The sequence below is a fragment of the Callorhinchus milii genome, unplaced genomic scaffold (assembly GCF_018977255.1).
Source record: "Callorhinchus milii isolate IMCB2004 unplaced genomic scaffold, IMCB_Cmil_1.0 Scaffold2, whole genome shotgun sequence".
NCBI lineage: Eukaryota > Metazoa > Chordata > Chondrichthyes > Chimaeriformes > Callorhinchidae > Callorhinchus > Callorhinchus milii.
In genome coordinates, this window is record NW_024704743.1 from 110,788,865 (window position 1) to 110,808,058 (window position 19,194).

A 19,194-nucleotide genomic window follows, 5' to 3' on the forward strand; every position below is an offset into this window, starting at 1 on the left:
ATTTTCTACACTTCAAACATGATTTTCTCTAAGTAAATTCTCCTTTCAAAATTAGTGCGCAGAGATTGGATATGTACACCCTTAGGCACCAAAATACCATTTGGAAGAGGAAGGAACTTTCCCAATTGGCTAAGGTTGTTTAGTTGGTTTAAGATCCATCACCCTAGCTTGTCCGTTACGCTACAGAACTAACAGAACTTCAGACAGTTTTTGCACAACAGATTGCAATCAGTGGTTTAAGGGAATAAGTCCAACAATGTAACGTTAATCTTATTTAACAAGTGCTACAGCTCTTCATTTTAGCTGAGAAAGTACACCCGTTCCATTGTTTGCTGTTTCGAGGATTGGTATAATTCTAATGCCCAGTTTACACAGAATTTCAGCGAGAAACCCAGTATAATAATCCCTCCAAAACAAAACAATAATAAATTGGTCATTTTCAATCTAAGATTGTTGGTGGGACACTGCTGTGCGCAATTGGCTGCCGCGTTCGCCCACAAATATACAGTCAATTCACTTTACAGTATATTCTGTGAAGCGCTTTGGGACGTCTAGAAGACGTGAAAAGCGCTATATCAAATGCAAGGATTATTATTAAATATTGTAAATAAATACAGGGTAATTTTGCCTGCACTCAAAAATAGAAGCATTCGACTGCTCAAGATCAGTTGAGATAGTTTTAAAGTTGTTTAATATCTTTTCTAACATCAGATTCGCTCCCTTCCTCACCTCGTTCAAGGTCCATCTCAAGACCTACCTCTTTGACTTTGCTGTCGGTCAGTTTTCCCCTCCTGCTCCCCTCAGCTCCCACCCCCAGTACAGGTGCCAAGCTAGGATTATTTTGGGATGTCTTTCTGACGTGAAAAGCGCCGTATGAATGTAAATTTGTATTGTATCGGAAAAGGAAAATTGTTTGGGGGAAAGAAGAGTACACTTAATTGCAGTTAGCAAACAAAGCTCTGAGTTTGTGTTTAGTTACACAAGTTCAAAGCGCATCTCAACCCCACAGTAGCAGCAATTGAAAGATGAGAAGCAAACATCAGCCTCTTTGCTGTCTCTCCAAACTGGTCAGTAGTTAAATTCATCCAGGCCTTGGTCAGTTCCCGACTGGACTATTCCGAATCCCTCCTCGCTAGTCTCCCCAGCTCCACAATACACAAAATGTGACTAATTCAGAATTCCGCCTCCCTTATTCTCACCCGCGCAAAACTCCGCACCCTCATCACACCAGCCTCCTGTTCGTCCCTCGTCTCCACCACCATTGGTGTCCATGTCTTCAGCTACTATGCCCTGAAACTCTGGAACTCTCTCCCTCAATCCCTCTCCCTTGCCTTCTCCCTCCCCACTTTCAAATTCTGCCTAAAGACCTTTTTGATTGTACTTAAGGTCACCTTCCCTCTCCCCCTGGCTCAGGGTCAGACTCTGCCACTGTCAAGTGCTCCGGGACGCTACCCTGGGTGAAGAGTGCTATGTAAACGCAAGTTGTTGTTATTGTTGTTAAACAGGTTTACAGTGCAATTCTCATCAACGTGCTGATTATCACCAGCGATAACTATAACATTGCATTTTGCAGCCCACATTGTTTAACACACTTTTTCTCTCTGAATGTTTGTGGTTTCTCTGCCCATTGGCCTTTACGGAATTCTGTTAGTCTTACCAGTAGATTGAGAGGAGGTTAGATTTAACTAGACTCAAATTGAGAGACAAACTCAACCCACTTGTTCAGGAGCATAAGATTAATATAATGCAGGCAATAGATTAACTCAGTTGATTTTGAGAGTACAAATTTTTTTTAAAAAATAGTGGTTGGGGGGGCGTAGAACTGAATGATTTCCTTCCTAAAGTGGTGCCTGAGGAGTCTGGTTGTCAGTAGAATTTACATCCTAAACCAATTGGTTCTAATTTGCGCTGTTTAGGTGCATAGGAATGAGGGGAAATCATTCAGCCTGCCAAGCCTGCCCTGCCAGTTTATTCGACTTTTTAATCCCATTTCCTCACCCTGTTCTTAATACTCCTTAATCACTTCCTAAGTATCTATCTATTTTAAACATTCCAGTTGTTTTTTCTCTCTACGACCTTCTAGGGCAGTACATAGGCATTCCATATTTTTCCCCCACCCTCTCGAACTCCATCCCACAGTCCCTCCGCCTTGCTCCCTCCCTTGCCCCCTTCCAGACCCATCGCAAGACACTCCTCTTCGACCGTGCTTTCGCTCACCCTGCTTCCCCCCTGCCCTCCACCGTCCCCGATCCCGACCCCCAGCTTGGCTCGAGAACTGTCTTCCAGCTCCTTGGGTCATCCTCCTGACGTGAAAGATGCTATACAAATGTAATTTTGTGGTGGTGGTGGTTGTTGTTGCCTTGTGTGTCAACAAAGATTTGCTGACATCACTTCTGAAAAATCTAGCTCTATTTTAGGTTGGCATTGCTGTTGTTTCCCTGCCACCCCCCTCTTTGAGTTTTCTTATTAAGGAATTCTGTTAAGAACTACCATAAATTAGACTCCAATTCGTAACTGTCTGAACAGCAGATTATAAAAATGAAACCATAACATGAGGTCCTTAATACCATCCGATCTCGATCGTAATAACAGGCATCTTTTTAGTTATAACAAAAACACAGAGAGCTGAGAAAACTCAGCAGGTCAGACAGCATCTATGGAGAAAGGAAAGTGAGTCAATGTTTCAGGTCCATGACCCATCGTCAGAACTCAACTTCTGACGAAGGGTTGTGGACCCAAAACATTGACTCACTTTCCTTTCTCCATAGATGCTACCTGACCTGCTGAGTGTTCCCAGCTCTCTCTCTGTTTTTGTTTCAGATTCCAGCCTCTGCAGTATTTTGTGTTTTGATCTTTTTAGTTATGTTTCTTTCTTGGGATAGCTTTAATGGGAAGTGCTAAGAAACCCCTGCCCACCCATTAAGTTCAGCTCGTTGTGTGAGTTCACGTTCCAGATTCACACAAGCCTTTCTAAACTCCCTCTTCCACCTAGTGGCAGCCTACTCCTTACGCATTCTGGCCGCTGAATAAGAAGCTGGAGGACTCGCCTCGCAAGTGAGAGGTCCCAGTTTCGATTCCCGACGGGGCGAAATGTTAGGCAAGTTTCCTGACTCCACATGCCTCTGTTTATCTAGCAGGAAATAGGAACCTAGTTGTTAGTCGATTGGTGGATTGCTTTCCCGGGGATAATCATCCCTTCAAAAAATAAATAAATAATAATAATAATTTGGCAATACCTCGGTCATAGACTTTGTCACCAGTGGGTTACAAGAAGAGTTACTTCAAGGTTTCAAATTATTGTGCCCTTATAGGTTACTAAGGTGTAAGTTCTGTACAAGGCCAGCTTACGCCCACATGCTTGTGCAGTCTTTTAATGGGAGAAAATGCTATAAATCTATGGCCCCGCACAAGGACGATATTGTATTCGCCAAAGCCTCGTCTTCGCAGACTGTTGTCTTGGAGCTCTTATCGGTCTCCATGTGGGAGTACCCTGGCCTTGTACCAAGTGCTTAGAAATGGCTTTGCTCCAGAAGGTATGGAAGTCCCTGCCAAGAGAGGGCGGTGCTGTGAAAACACAGGGTAAAGGTCAGTGAGATTAGAGTCCACTCTTTAATGCCTGGCCTGCATTATATGTGCCTGTTCCAAATACGTTCCACAGGAGTTTATTTGGTCTGTGAGGCTATTCTGGTGTCAGCTCCTGCACTGTAGCTGTAAGGATCTTTTAATGTGGAGAAAGGGTGGGTGGAGTGATCTCAGAGCCTTTGCTATGTGCATCCTCGGGGCTAGTTAACCCTTTAATGAAGCATTGTTATCATGAAGACCTTCCTGTGGGTTTGGGTGGCATACCACAACAACAACAGCAACAACAGCTGGTTGTTGCCTGGAAGATAAAATGAGGGGAAAAAATATTAAGCTAGATCTTGAAAGCTTGTGCTTCAGGGGATGTAAGGTCCACCTGGGTCTGAATGTTGGCGCAGTAACAGGATGTTCTCGGAATTCCCCTGTGAGATCAACTAAGGCTCTTTTTAAATTGTGTACAGTATAAATGATACAGGACTGGGGGCTGTTTCAGAGGTCAGGATTGAGCAGCAGTGTGATTGAGAGACACTTTGACTTACAACGTCCAACCTTTTTGGCTGCCATGGGCCAGGTTCCCTATTTGAGAAAGTCAGCGGGCCACATCCAGCCTGGGCCAAAGGGCGGCCCGCGGGCCGCATCTGGCCCGAGACCATTTCCAACATTCCAACGCTCCCTGGTGAACATCCTCCCAGGGCAGTGGCAGGAGCCGGCAGTTGGGAGGATGCAGCGCAGAGCTTGGGAGAGAGAGTGGGAAAGAGTGGAGGGATAAAGAGAAGGGGGATGCGGGGAGAGAGAGAGAGAGAGTTGGGGGAGAGAGAGAGTGTGTGGTGGGGAGAGAGGGGGAGAGAAAGGGAGATGGGAGAAAGAGGGGAGAAGAGAGAGGGGCAGAGATAGAGGGGTAAGAGAGGAAGGGGTAAAGGGGGAGAGATAGAGGGGCAAACGAGGGTGGGGGAGAGGAGGAGGGGAGAGCTTGGGGGAGAGAAAGAGAGGGTATGGAGGACGAAGAAGGGGAAAGAGAAGGGCAGAGGGGGAGAGCAGGAGGGGGCTCCTTCCCCTTCCTCAGGCACTCTCTCCTTCTCTCACACACACACTCTCTCTCTCAATTACTCTCCCTCACTCCCCTTCTCACATTCTCTCTTCCCTCTCACACTCCACCTCACCCCTCTCAATCACTCTCCTCTCTCCTTCTCTCACCCCCACCTTCTTCCCTCTCTCTCACACACACTCTCGCCCACACAAACTCTATATCCCCTCTCAAACTCTTAATCACCCTCTCTCAACCTCTTTATTTCTTTCTCTCCCCCTCCCCCTCTCACATTCACTCCCTCCCACGTCTCACACTTTCTCTCGGACTCTTACACTCTCCCCCTCACACTTTCTCAATCTCTCCTCTCCCTCTCTCAATCACTCTCTCACAGTGTGTCTCTCTCTCACTCCCCCTTTCTTATCTCTCTCGTTCACCCTCCCTTTCTTACCTCTCTCTTTCACCCCCCCCTTTCTTACCTCTCACACACATACACTCTCTCCCTTCTCCCTCCTCCCTCCCTCCTCTCTCTTCCCCCTCCGTCTCCCTCTCTCTGCCACTCTCTTCCTCTCCCTCTCTCCCTCCCTCCCCATCCCTCTCTCTAGCCTTTGTGGTTAAGGATAATTGTCATTATCAAAAAAATTGTAATTACTGTATTGCTTTACCCTTTAGCAAACCATTGTAACCATTTAATGGTTTCCATACTCGTTGCACTTTGACTTTTGGGTTGAACAAAGTACAGAAAAGTCAACAGGAGCTGTGAAGTGGGTGGTCGTTTTTGGCCTTGATGAAAACAAATTGAGGCATAAACTCCCAAGGAAATGGTTTAAGAAAATTAGGTATGGAGGATAGAGGTTAAAGTGGTATTTCCTGTGTGTGAAACAGTCTGTGCCCCCAGTGGCACTGACTGACCAATAATCACTAGTAAATCTTCACCCATCAGAGCTTAGCAATGTTCAGGACAGGAAAACTCCATTAGGAACTTAGTATCAGAGCAACTTATAAACAGTTGAGGCTTGTTTGGTCATTTATAATTCGGCCACTCAATCCACGACTGTTTGTGGGACACTGCTATGCTCAATTGCCTGCCCCGTTTCGTCCACAAAATATACAGTCAATCCACTGCACAGTATATTCTGTGAAGCGCTTTTGGACGTTTCGAAGATGTGATAAGGCAGATCACTTTTCCGGGAGTAATCATCCCAATAAATAATGATAATAATTTGGTCACTCAATGCACGACTGTTTGTGGGACACTGCTGTGGGCAATTGGTTGCCATGTTTCCCCTGCAAAATATATACAGTCAATCCACTTCACAGTATATTCTGTGAAGCGCTTTTGGACGTTTCGAAGATGTGATAAGGCGTTACGTCAAATGCAAGGATTATTATTATTATTGTGCAGCCGCCAAGTAAGAAAAAAAGTGTTCTTATCTCATACCCCTCAATCGATTTCTTCCCCTAAACAGCTATCTAATTCTCTCCGGAATTCCCTAACACAATGTGCTCCCTCAGTCTGCCCGACTAGTGTATTTCACGTATTCACATCTCCGCCCTGAGCCGGGCAGGTTGCAGAGCTCCACGACCACCTTGCGAGCCAGTATTAAGGCACCACCATCGAGTCTTGCTGAGCAACATTGTTCTTGTCTTGCAGACAAGTTATTTCTGAATCTGCTTGGGATATTTTTCCCTCAGGCCTGACCCCTCTTNCCCCCCCCTGGTGTGAGGCGCAGTCTGAGACCTTTGGCAGCTCCACTAACGATGATGGGAAGTAATACAATAAAACCTGTAGCTGTTCAGACTCATTTTCCAACTCACTACTCACAGCCATTTCAGTTACTGGTCTCGCTATTGTATGTACTGTACTCTGACAAAGCAGCTCGGATGCAATCACCTGCGTATCATAGTAATATTAAAACTTACATTTGATGTAACACCCTTCCCTGGAAACCCAGAGAGCTTCACGCATATACTGCAAAGTGCAGTGAGTGATTGTTTTGTGGGTAAAAATGGCACAGCAATGTCCCCCAAATAGCCATAAAGCAAATGACCAATCTTATTTATGGGGGGAGGCGAACATTGAGCAGGACACTGGGACAAACATACTTCTTTTTTCGCATAGCACTTTAATGTCCGCCTGAACAGATTGACGTAGGTTGACATTTCATTTGAAGAATGGCATCTCAGGGAACATAGTGGACTCCGCAGCCCTGCATTGGAATGTCAGCCTGGACTAGATGAGTTTTAAGTCCCGACAAGGGGCTCGAACCCACAACCTTCCGACTCAGAGACGAGACTGCTACCAACTGAGCCAGGCTGACACATATGGGGTAATTCACAATGTATCAATGACTAATGTATCCCGGTGTGCAAGTTCCAAAAAGTTATTTATTTCTTGCTCGTTCAAACGGTGGATGACAGAGAAAAAACATTCCCTTCTCAGGCATATCATTGAACGTCCGGGAGGCTGAGAAAGCAGCAGAACTTTTTTTCAGACCACTGTTCAAAAAGAATGACCTTTGCGGTTCTAATAATAATGCTTGCATCTGGTATAGCCCCTTCCACGTTGGGAGGATGTCCCATAGCGCTTCACAGGATATACATAGAGTGGATTGATTGTGTGTTTTGTGGGCAACTTGAATTGCATTCAAGATGAACTGCACAATTAAAAAAAAATCAAAAAAAAGACAAGGTTTCTGCCGAAAGGGGGAAAAAGAAACCTATAGCAAAAGCTAAACATTACACTGCGCCCGCCCCCCCCCATAAAAAGAGGAGGTGTTTTTGCACTACGCCGATTCCTGCCCGCGTTTCCATGGGATCAGGCGGACGGGTTTGAGGGTCCGCGTCATTTGTCAAATTAGTAGAAATGATTATATTTGTGGCCTTTAATAAAATATAAAGGCGTTCCATCATAGGACCCGTTTCACAAGAACAATGCCCTCATTGAGCCCGCGCCCCGTTGCAGAGTGAGAGCTTGTGCTGCAGGACACGGAACAGCCGACAGACAGAACAAGCCTTCATTGTGTCGCCTGGACCCGTCATCTCACCCCGCTTCACTGCAATTCATCTCAGGGCAACGACTGCCTTGAGTCATTTTTCTGGAGTTTTTATTTTATTATTTTTGGGAAATGTTATCACCTGCCTGGATACGTTTAGGATCAGGCTTCCCCTCAGGCATTCGGGCAGAAATAACCCTGACGTAACCTCTTACTGGGGCTTTCTTCATCCTCTGCTTAGTTATAGGGTGCCCTTCTCTCCTGTCTCTCAAGAGTCTGTTCCCCCCGCTCTATTGGAACCGCTCAAAAATTACACTTATTGGTAATAATCCCTTCCAAAAGAAACAAAAAATTGGTCACTCTTAGGCATCTCAAAGCGCTTCATAGGATACACTGTAAGTGAATTGACTGTATATTTTGTGGGCGAAATGCGGCAGCCAATTGCACACAGCAATGCCCCACAAACAGTCGTGGATTGAAGTGTCCAAGATAAGATGCTATATCAAATGCAAGATTATTGTTATTATTACTGCTGGCTGGGCACACGAGCTGGGAAGTGGAAGCTAAGGTAGGTGAGGAGGGGAAAATGACAGAAAGCGCAGTCAAAGAGGAATACCTTGAATATTCTCTGAATACAACACTGGTTTGAAAGGCCAATTGTTAACAGTTGGATGGCTGGGTGTTTTTCACAGCTCGAGTGGTGTAACTGAAAATATTATTGTGTTAGCATTGCTTTCACTGATGAAGCATAAAATTCTGCAGTTTGACTTGTGCACAAAAATAATTCACACTACTAGCATTGTGGCAGACTGATGTTTACCGTTGAGAACATTGATAGTTGAGACCTAAAATAATTTTTTTGGCAGTTTGTGGTGCATTGTGGTGTGCAGATTTGCTGCTGTGTTTGCTTACAAAATATAGTATATCTTGCAAAGGTGTGAGATGCCCTTCCAATGTCTTCAAATGTAAAGATTATCATCAATACAGTATTATCTTTCATAAATCACTTTTATAATTTATATTGTAATAGTAATACTGTTATATTTAAGCGCTCCGAAATGCCATCCAGGCTGAAGGGTGCTACATAAATGCAAGTTGTTGTTCTTGTTGTTACTGCAGTTTTAACGTCTGAGAACCTTTTCAGCTGCAGTAGGGTTGACGTGCTCTGATGCTACCTCATTCAGAAGACCTGAGGTGCAGTATAAGAAGGTGGCCTCGGGTACACCAGTGACTGGAGGAAAGGCCATTCGGGGCTGCAGTCTTGACATCTTATTCTTAAGGAGACTCCTAGTGTTTCCTTCTTAACCTCCTCTCCTTTGTCACGCTGGTCCTGTTTATTTGTAGATTGAATCATATTGAAAGAAACGGTGAGACAATACCGGTTCGTGGACAATGCAACATTTGGAAATATTTCTCCTGAGCTTCCTTTTAAACAACTTTTGTCAACCTTAATTTTTGACTTATTATGATTATAAAAATTGACGTTGCTCTGCCAACGCAGCCCATTATAGATGATGGTTCAATGTAGAAAGGTACCAATTATTAACGGCAATGTTCATCCACTTCCATTTGTCAGTAACTGCTGTATGAATTAATACTACCTGCATCAGTACACTTGGATCAGAGACGTGAAAATCTCTCTCGTCTTAGCCTTAAGACCATAGCCGTAAATAGCAAGGCAGAGCAGGCAGAATTTTGGAAGGAAAATTCTTTAACTCAAAATTAATTCATTCTCCCCTACTCCGTATCTGGCCCTGTTTCTGAACTGCTCCAACGGAGTTATATGAATGTTTCTTATTGTGTGTAAAGAGCTCTTTCATATCCAGTTTCCTATTTGTTCCAATCAATCCATCAAATGTGGGAGAGGTTGCATTAAAAATACTTTAAAAAAACAGTGTGCCTTAGGATCAATACTGTCTTGGAACTGCAGTCAAATTATTTCCCCCTCAACTCTTTACAAATCTGCCAATGCATTAGATCTAAACTCGTCATCTCAGGCTGCAGTGATAATAATAATCCTTGCATTGAAACGTCTCAAAGAGCTTCACAGAATATACTGTAAAGTGAATTGATCGTTTATTTTCTGGACGAAACGCGCAGTCGTGGATTGAGTGACCAAATAATTTTTATTTTTTTATTTATTCATTTATATTTTTGAAGGAATTATTATTGCCGGAAAATTGACTAACAACCAGGTTCCTACTTACTGCTAGGTAAACAGAGGTGTGTGTGTGTGGAGGAAGGAAACTTGCCCAGTAAATACATTAATACATTATGTATTTACTGGGCAAAATGTTCACCCCAGGTTATAAAGCAGCTATGTAAAGTGGAACTTGTGCCATTATTTCATACACCTGGGGAAACTTTAACCATTAATGTAGTTGCATTTTGCACGGATTTCTGTTTTCATAGCATTGTTTAAAAATAATTTCTAATTTTTAATAGAATTATTTGATTAATTAGAATGAATAATATTTCTGTGTACGCCCAGACTTCCCCCCACCCCTCCCTCTGCATTGTGCAGTGTCTGAATAAACAGGTTTCCAGTGAACAATATCACTACAGGCACGGAGGCTGGGGGAGTTAGCACCACACTCTCATTTCTGTTTCAGACAGCTTCACAACATAAAGCTGTTTGAGAATATTTGCATCAGATTCATCCATTGCTGTGGTCTGTGGGAAGGGATTAAAATAGCCAGGAGTGAATATTATTGTGTCATCATCCTTTGGACAGCAAGGAAGATGAGCTCATCGGGATTACTGAGCTGTACATCTGCGACACAGCATCAGTGTCAAACTCTGGCAGGGGCTGTTTATGCTGTTGTATTGCGTGATGCGAGGCAAATTGAATTGTGCAAATAAACACACATAGAAAGCAGAAAGAACCTGCATTTTTTTTGAGTATCTTAACCACATCGAAGCTATGAAGTGTGTATTTTCTAGGCGAATGTGGCAGACAATTTTCACACAGCAATAGCCATGAATTGACCAATTTTATCTGGGGGAACTTTCCCTTCTCTTTTCGAATGGTGCCATGGAGTCTTTTCATGTCCACCTGAACAGGGAGATGGGACCTTGGTTTAATGTCTCATCCAAAAGCTAGTACCTCCAACATTATTGCACAACAGTAGCACTGCGATAGATTGTCAACCTAGACAACATGAGTTCAACTCCCAAAGTGAGGAACCAACCCACAACCTTCTGACTCAGAGGTGAGAGTGCTACCAATGAGCCAGGCTAATAACCTGGTTTATATTTTACTCAGCCAGTAGGGATGGAACAGTTACAGCAGTTTAATTAAATTCAATCCAGATAATTTGTATTTTATTTATAATTTAAAAGATGTAAAGATTTTTTTAAAATTCTAAACAAAGGCTTCCATTTGGGGTGAAGCGAGGAGCAGGGATTCTAATGAGTCTGAGTGTTTTTATGAGGTGTGACGGAATAAATGGAGTCAGTGTGGTGATTGACAACATCTGGTCTATATTTGCTCTCCCTTTCCCAACACTAAGAGGTCACATACAAGTTGTGTATGTATCCATACAAGCCACAAGTTTACATTTGTCTGACAAGTGGCTCACAGCAACACTGCTCGGTGTAATTATATCCATAATTTCTTCTCTTTCTCTGCCCCCTTCCCACCCCCATATATATGCCAGGGAGCAAGTGGTGGTGGTGGAAAGGGAGGAAGGGATTGGGACAGTTGAAGGGGTAGGTTTCCAGGAGGCATTTGAAAGCAGATAAAGAAGGGGTGAGGCAGAGAAATTGAGGCAGCAAGTTCCAGAAGGAGGGAGGGAATGCGAGGATGAGGATCTTGAATTCTATCTGCTGGGGGATAGAGAGTCCAGTAACAAAGAAACCCGCATCTGTGTTATGCAACTGACCTCTAGTGTATCAACTGTGCTATTGGATTGCTGATCAATAGTATAAGCCTTTCACAATCATAATCAGAAAGAACTTCAGCAAAAATGCTACCTTTCAAACTTTGCCTTTGAAAATTAGGGCATTTAAGATTAACAATCCACACAGCAGCTATCAAATATTGTACAGTAGATGAGAGAAATGTGCCTATTTTATGCTACTGTAACACCCACAATTTCACTTTATAATTCAAGAAAGTTTGTCTGAAAATAACAGCTGCATATAGATCAGAAAATGCATCACTGCTAATATAGAACAGGAAATACATCACTGCTACATATAGAACAACAGCAATTTACTTTTGATACAGCACCTTTCATGTCAGTGAGAGCCAGTGAAGTGAGCGAGGATGGGTAAGATAGATTAGTGGTATTAATGAAGGTCTTGGCAGCCAGCGAGAAAGATGATTATGGAGACAGGCGATGTTACTGAGGTGAGGGAAATTTGAGTGAGTGAGAGCCCAGATGTAGTGTTTGAAAGACGGAGAAAAGACACGGATTGCAGAGTTCTAGATGTCTGTAGCTGCGTAGGGAGGAGCTGGGGAGTCCAATGACAAAGCACTTGTATGGTTGAGACTGGGTCTGAGGAAGCATCTCGGCAGGTGAGGAGAGAGGTGGTTTTGGTGGGGCTGGCAGTGTTGGAAACGTGGGTAATCCAAGTAAGAGAGAGCCCAAATCTAGGGTTTGTTAGACAATTGCAGGTTAAACTGGACACCGAGGTTCCACACCTTGTAAGATGGAGTGAATATCTGTGCAGATTGTGGTCAACATTGAGGTGAGAAGGTGCTGACAGTAGCCTAGCAGCAAAGCCTCTGTTTATGCTGTTGTATAGTGTGATGTGTGGGAAATTGAATTGTGCAAAGAAACACACATGTAAAGCAGAAAGAGCCTGCAATTTTTAGTGTCTTTGAGAAGTTTTGAATATGTCTTTACAGGACAGCCCCAATATAGCATTGCTAATGTCACTTCCCTGGGAGAGAGAAGGAATTAAAATGGTAAGGTATATTATAACTGGGTCACTCACCAGTGTAAAGATTCCGATTCTCTATTCATAATACTGTATCTTCACAACATTACTATAAAAACAGCCATTAGGGGGCACGTGAGAGTAAAATAGGGACTCAGATGCCTCTTTTATAATGATGCACGTGGGTTCCCTCTCTCTCGCTGTCTCTCTTTCTCTTTGCCATACACTCCTCAGAAGACAAGTCTTAATGATCTGATAATAAACTGTGCATTCAATACAATGAAACTTATAATGACAAAATGTCTCTCAGTGCTTCAGAGGAAATTGCTGTAAACAAATTTGTAAAGTGTAGTAACTGTGTATTTGTAGACAAACATGACAGCCAATTTGCACCATGCAGCAGGTCCTGATTCAAGAAGAGGAGGAGATTTCTCTCAGTGTCCTGGCCTCGCCAGTCACAATACTGAAAGAAACCCCTTCCTCTTTTCGAATCGGGTCATGGAACCGTTGGAGTCGAGACAGGCCAGTGACATGACTGAGGATTATAATTCACCGAGTAAAGAATCCCAGGCAGATGGATATGCTTTTTTTTCCACGGAAAGTGGACGAATCATTGTTGGTTACTGGGTGTGCTACGATTCTGGTACAGCGTGGGTCCACAGCACCACTGAGCTATAAGAGAACACTAAACTACGTACATATTAATGAGGCTGCCCTTGTGTGATGCACAAAAAGAACAGGAGATAGTCTTGCCATCTCTTAATAAGTCTTAATAATCTAATAATTCCCTGCACTGGTGCAGAGGACACATTTTTATTGCTCTCTTTGACATTATTCAATGTTGCCTCTTTTTTCACCAGCAGCAGACAGATTTCAGCTTTATCCACCAATCTTGGGAGTTAGTGTCACATTAAGCAAAGGCCTGTCTGAGCCTGGATTTTCTCTGGATGCTTGCCAGATGGATCAGTCTGTGTTTATTTGTTGAAGTGAGTGTGTGTCTGTGTGTGTGTGTGTGTGTTGTGGGGGAAGGAGGGTGGATATATGTTGCTGATGCAGCCAACCATTCAAAAGAGTTTTCCTCTCAATTTTACATCAAGGGGCTGAGTCAAAGTGAGTTATAGCAAGGAGGGAAAGGGAGAGAGCGTGGGGGGGGGGGAGAAAGGAGGGACATGTCAGTCCAAGTCATCTTTTCATCCAATCCTTCTTTTCCAATTTTCTCTTCTTTCAGATGAAGGTGCTTTGGGTGCTTTTTCATATCATATCAATGGGCTTCGTACTTACAGCCTCTTTTATTCCTCTGTGTGTGTGCGTTCCTAAGGAGACAAAGGAGATGGAAGAATCGTAGCAATAGGTTCACTAATTCAGTGCCGATGAGTTTAACTGCACACTGACTGAACAGTCGGCATCTGTAGTAATGTGGTTGGAAAGGTCTTAACCACAGCCCTAATGGTCAGAACCAGTTTGTACTGATTGACAGTCAGTGGGGTGGGGGGATGGGAGGGGGGCTGGTGTGGGTAGCCACTTCCCCTCTGGGCTTTGACAGAGTCTGAGAACGAACACCAGAACTCTATGTTGTAATGTCTTTTTGATGAGGTGCTGCTCGTGGTAAACAGATCAGCAATAAATAGACGCACTGTCTTTCTCTGTTTTCGAAGGTGTTTTATGCTATGGCCTCTTGCTGGGTGGGAAGTCAGCCAGATCTGCTCTCAGGCTTGTCTACATTTCATCTGGTCACGAGGAAATGCAGAACAGCTCTCAGTAGCCTCTCCCTCTGAAATAGTTTCTCCCTGTACACAATTGTGTGATCACTGACGGAGTTAGCACATGCTCCCCATGCAATTGCATGTGCCTCATGCCTCCAATGGTCACACAATTGAGGGGGGAGAATGTGGAAATACTAAGGGCTAAAATGCAGGATTTCTGTTGGGATTGCTTTCGTAAGTCTGAGTTCCTTCCAGTAACCAGACGTAAGTCACAGCGACTTGCGGTAGAAGCTAAGTCCACAGAGCAGAGTTCTGGTGGGTCTCTGGAATTTCTTCTTGGAAGGAGAGAATATTACGCTGTGTGGTGTGAAATTATCAAGTCCTCCAAAGTTCTAGTGGAACCAGTCGATAATTGAAGATCTGCTAGAGGTGCGACACTAACCCCCACCCCATGCTGTGCTCACTGATATACAGTCAATTCACTTTTACATATAAAATGCAAGGATTATTATAAATACAGTCACTCCACTTCACAGTAAAATTCTGTGAAGCGCTTTGTGGCGTTCTGTAGCTCAGTGGTTAGAGCACTCGCCTCGCAAGCGAGAGACCTGGGTTTGATTCCTGGCAAGGCAAATGTTGGGCCGTTTTCCTTACTCCACACGCCTCTGTTTACCTAGCAGTAAGTAAGAACCCGGTTGTTAGTCGATTGGCAGGACTCTAGGTGTTAATTAACACATCACACATTACAATTTTCACTCCGGGATTCCTTTACAAAAAAAATTCCAACAACAAAGCCAAAAATTCCAACAGCAAAAACAAAAGTTTGGAGCTGAGAAGCCATTTCATTTTGTTACTGGATTTGAGGAAAGGACTTAAATTTAACATTTTGTTTTGGTTTCTTACAGATCTGGCTTCAATAGAGGCACCATCTATTATTATATATCTTGTACTTTGGTCAACACCCTCAAACTCACCCTGCTTTCTTCCCTGCTGGATGATTGTATTGAAGCACCTTGAGATGTTCATCCTACATAAAAGGCACCCTGTGTACAAGTTGTGCTGATTTCCAGTTTGTGTTTTAAAGGATAGAAGTGAAGTGGCTACACACAGCGTGCGGTGAATGGTTTGAGCTGAGCTGAGCTGCTGTTTGACGACAGTGGAAACTGTGCAGCCTTGTGTTTTTTGATCAGCTGAGTGTCTGACATATGCGGAAACCCATCACCATGCTTAAAGAGTATCCAAATCAAACTGAGAATTGCCACCTACATATTCCCATGAATCCCACCTACATATGGAAATCCCAGAGATATTTGTTGGAATGGAATGTGCATTCTCTCCCTGGAGGGTTATATTCTGTTTACCTAATTCCGGAAAGTATTAGGCACAGGTTATCAAGAGCCAAGGCTTGGAGATCCCAGAATGTGAGTTGGTGTCCTGCTGGAGTCTAACTACCTAAAACCACATAGCTTGCCATTGATATCACTGTCTGGCAAGCTTTCCCGCTGCTTGTCCAGTAAGTATACTTTAGGGGTTATCTTATGCCGATCGCTAGAGAATAGGCATGAAGGATGTACTCGGATCAGAAAGATTGTAGTCTGGATTGATTGTAGAATAGGATTGTACAGAGCTGAAAATACCATTAGGGTCCACGAGGCTGGTCCTAAAATAATGACAAGTTACATTGTGTGATACGGCATCGAAAAAGGCCATTCAGACTAGCTAGTTCATGCCAGTGTGTATACTTCACACAAGCTCCCCACTCCTCCTACTCCCCAAACCTATACTCCACTATTCCCTTCTTCCTCATGCAGGAATCAAGTTTTCTCTTAAAGTACACTGATGCTATTTGATTCAACTACAGCTTCACTAGATTGTTGTAAAGCTACCTAAGTACCAAGGTACAATTTACAATTTGTAGGTTGCCAGTCAGGCTTTAGCAAATTTAGTCATGGGTGAAAAATATTCATAGCCAAAGTTAAATAACCACACAGACAGCAAGGTTCAGTGAGTGACTGCTGTCATTTTTAACCATTGCAACAACCTCAAATACTTTCAGCAGTATTTTTTACCAAGTGAAGGTCAAAGCATAATGTATGAGACCAAAAAAGAGCATTTGGTCCATTCTTTCTAGTGACTTGTGTGTAATTTGTAGACATTACTCAACTTGTTTCACCTCCTGGAGGAACTGACCAACTCCCGAGTGGATAAATCTCTCATAAGTGTTCTGGCTTCTCTTCTCTCTAAAGGTAATCCAGGTAAACTCTGGACATCAGCTTGATACTACAATCCTTATTGTTTGGCTTTACCCATCTGCATTCCGCATACGTGTCCAGCTCTTTGTAACGCAGGACTCATTTTGCTCCATAAAGTGTACGATTGCACCTGATTGTGCTTGTGCTTAGAAACATTCAATCCCATTCTTAAACAAATATTCAGCTAGTTGTCCAGTTGAATCCATTTTTATAGTATGTTGGGGGAGAGGGGTGGCTATTGGAGGAATCTTTTAACACCCCTTCGCTCCCTCCACCCTGTCGCACCCCCCCCCCCCCCCCCCTCCCAATTCAGGTGAAAACTCCAGCTCCTTGGGAAAGGCACTACATAAATGTAAATTTGTATTGTACTGGATGTCACTGAGTGTTGTGTGAAGGGCAGTGTGTAATATAGGAATCTTACAGGATTCTCTGAGCTCTGTGGGCTGTGTGTACGAGTGAGATAAATTCCCAAATCCAGGGGTTTATTATTCATTCTGTTTTCACCACGAGTGTTGTGCACAATAGGCCGTTGGAAGAAGAAATGTTCTGTTCATTACTCCTTCCATTTATTTCTAGTTGAGGCACCTACACATATAGAAATTGTTTTTTTTTTACTATCTCCCCATTGTGATGATTTATCACTTCACTCCTTTAGATGACTGTATCTCAAACACAGCTTATTAAAAGTTCCACATGCAACTGTATGACATACCCTCCGTTATGTATCTATCTAGAGGGTGCAACCCATGCAGTGATCAGAATCCACAAGACTACTGGTTTTCCTGACTCTCCAATGTAGATTCCAGGGCAAACTGACCTGGTGTGAAACAATCACTCAGAGACGAGGTTATTCTCAAGAAGGAGATACTGTTTCCTGGCGTATTAATATTGTAGCGCCACATTCCTGTAACTGTAACTGAAAACCTGTCCTGGGCTAAGGTCACCTGTGGGTTTCACTTTACTCTCTATTTTCCAACTCTCTTATCATCTTCTTCTACTTCCTATCCTTCTTTCCATCTATTCTTCCTTCCACCCTATTTTTTTGTTTTCTTTCCTTTTTCCTTTTGCTTCATTCCTATCTTTCCTGCCCTCCCTTCACAACATATAACACAGTGATATCAGTGGAGTCCTGTAGCTCAGTGGTTAGAGCACTCGCTTTGCAAGCGAGAGACCTGGGTTCAATTCCAGGCACAGGGCCAAACCTTGGGCAAGTTTCCTTACTCCACACGCCTAATAATAATCCCTCCAAAACCCAAAACAATAATAAATTGGTCATTTTCAATCTACGACTGTTTGTGGGACATTGCTGTGCGCAATTGGCTGCCGCGTTCGCCCACAAATATACAGTCAATTCACTTTATAGTGTGTTCTGTGAAGCGCTTTGGGACGTCCTCCCGACGTGAAAAGCGCTATATCAAATGCAAGGATTATTATTATATCACACTTCATATCACGTTGTGTGATACTCCAGATATCACAGTGTGATTGATACATTTCATACCATAGTTGAGGGCAGTATTGTCTGTTTTTTCATGTTTGGAAGCACTATCGTGCACACCAGTCTTATAAACCTTCTAAACTCGTTTCCAAACAACAAGTACTCCAAGACGCTATTCCACAAGAACGGTGCTCTTGGTGCTCTGCAAGAATGGTGTTCTTGGTGCTCCTCTCGACTGGACTACTCTAACGCTCTCCTCGCCGGTTTCCCATCCACTACCATCCATAAAATCCAAATCATTCAAAACTCTGCCGCCCGCATTCTCACCCACACGAAACTCCGCTCCCCGATCACCCCAGTCCTTGCCAGACTGCACTGGCTGCCTATCCCAGAGAGGATCGATTTCAAGATCCTCACCCTTGTATTCAAGTCCCTGCACTCCTCCTCAAAAAAGTACCCGTTGGCTTCATTCCTCCGGGTCTGATCTCCTCCTCGTCCCCCGAGTCCTCCGCTCCACCCTCGGCGGCCGTGCCTTCAGCCACTATGCCCCGAGGCTCTGGAACTGCTTTTCTCACTCCCTTCGTCTCGCTCCCTCCCTTCCCATTTTCAGGTCTCTGATGAAGATCTTTTCGACCGCGCTTTTGGTCACCTTCCGCCCCCCTGCCCCTAGCTCGGCCCCGGGATCCATTACTGTAAAGTGCTCTGAGATGCTGTCCGGCGTGGAGGGCACTATATAAATCCAAGTTGTTGTTATACAAATACAAGTTATCATTGTTGTTGGTGCTGACTGCATCTCTCAGCACTTCATAGCTCCAGTACCATGCAGTGCCATGGCAGTAACTATGGACATGTCTTTTTGTTGTTGTTCTGATGCAGGAAGTTGTCTGAGGAAGGCGAGATGGACAAAGTCACAGCAGCGATGGTCCTGACTAGTCTGTCCACCAGTCCACTGGTCCGCAGCCCTCCTTCCGCGGTGCGTGTCACAGGTATGTTATTCAGTCCCATAACATTGTCTCATGCTACAGTCACATAATCACTTGGTTTTTACTTACCTCTTTCAGCTCTGGGGTTACAAATACTTAGGAGATACCATGACATTCCTGATCAGATAATCCTTATCCACCATCGATTGTCCCAGACTTCATTTATTTCTCTTTCACTTAGCGTAGAACCATAGCAATTTATTACACAGAAGAAGTCCATTATTCCCATTGTGTCTGTGTTGTCTCTTTTAAAAAATATCCTTTTCAGTCCCATTTGCCTGTCCTTTACCCATAGCCTTGTGATTTTCTCATTCTTATATATATGTATGTAT

The 19,194-nt window shown here is 43.7% G+C and overlaps 1 protein-coding gene across 1 annotated transcript in view; it reads left to right on the top strand.

Moving 5' to 3' along the window:
• The window catches only part of znf704 (zinc finger protein 704), a 67,212-nt gene that overhangs the window by 26,539 nt on the left and 21,479 nt on the right, over positions 1-19,194 (top strand). The window contains exon 4 of the mRNA XM_042331686.1: positions 18,756-18,865. Within this exon, the coding sequence (XP_042187620.1) occupies positions 18,756-18,865 (110 nt within the window). The remainder of the gene's footprint in view (positions 1-18,755; positions 18,866-19,194) is intronic.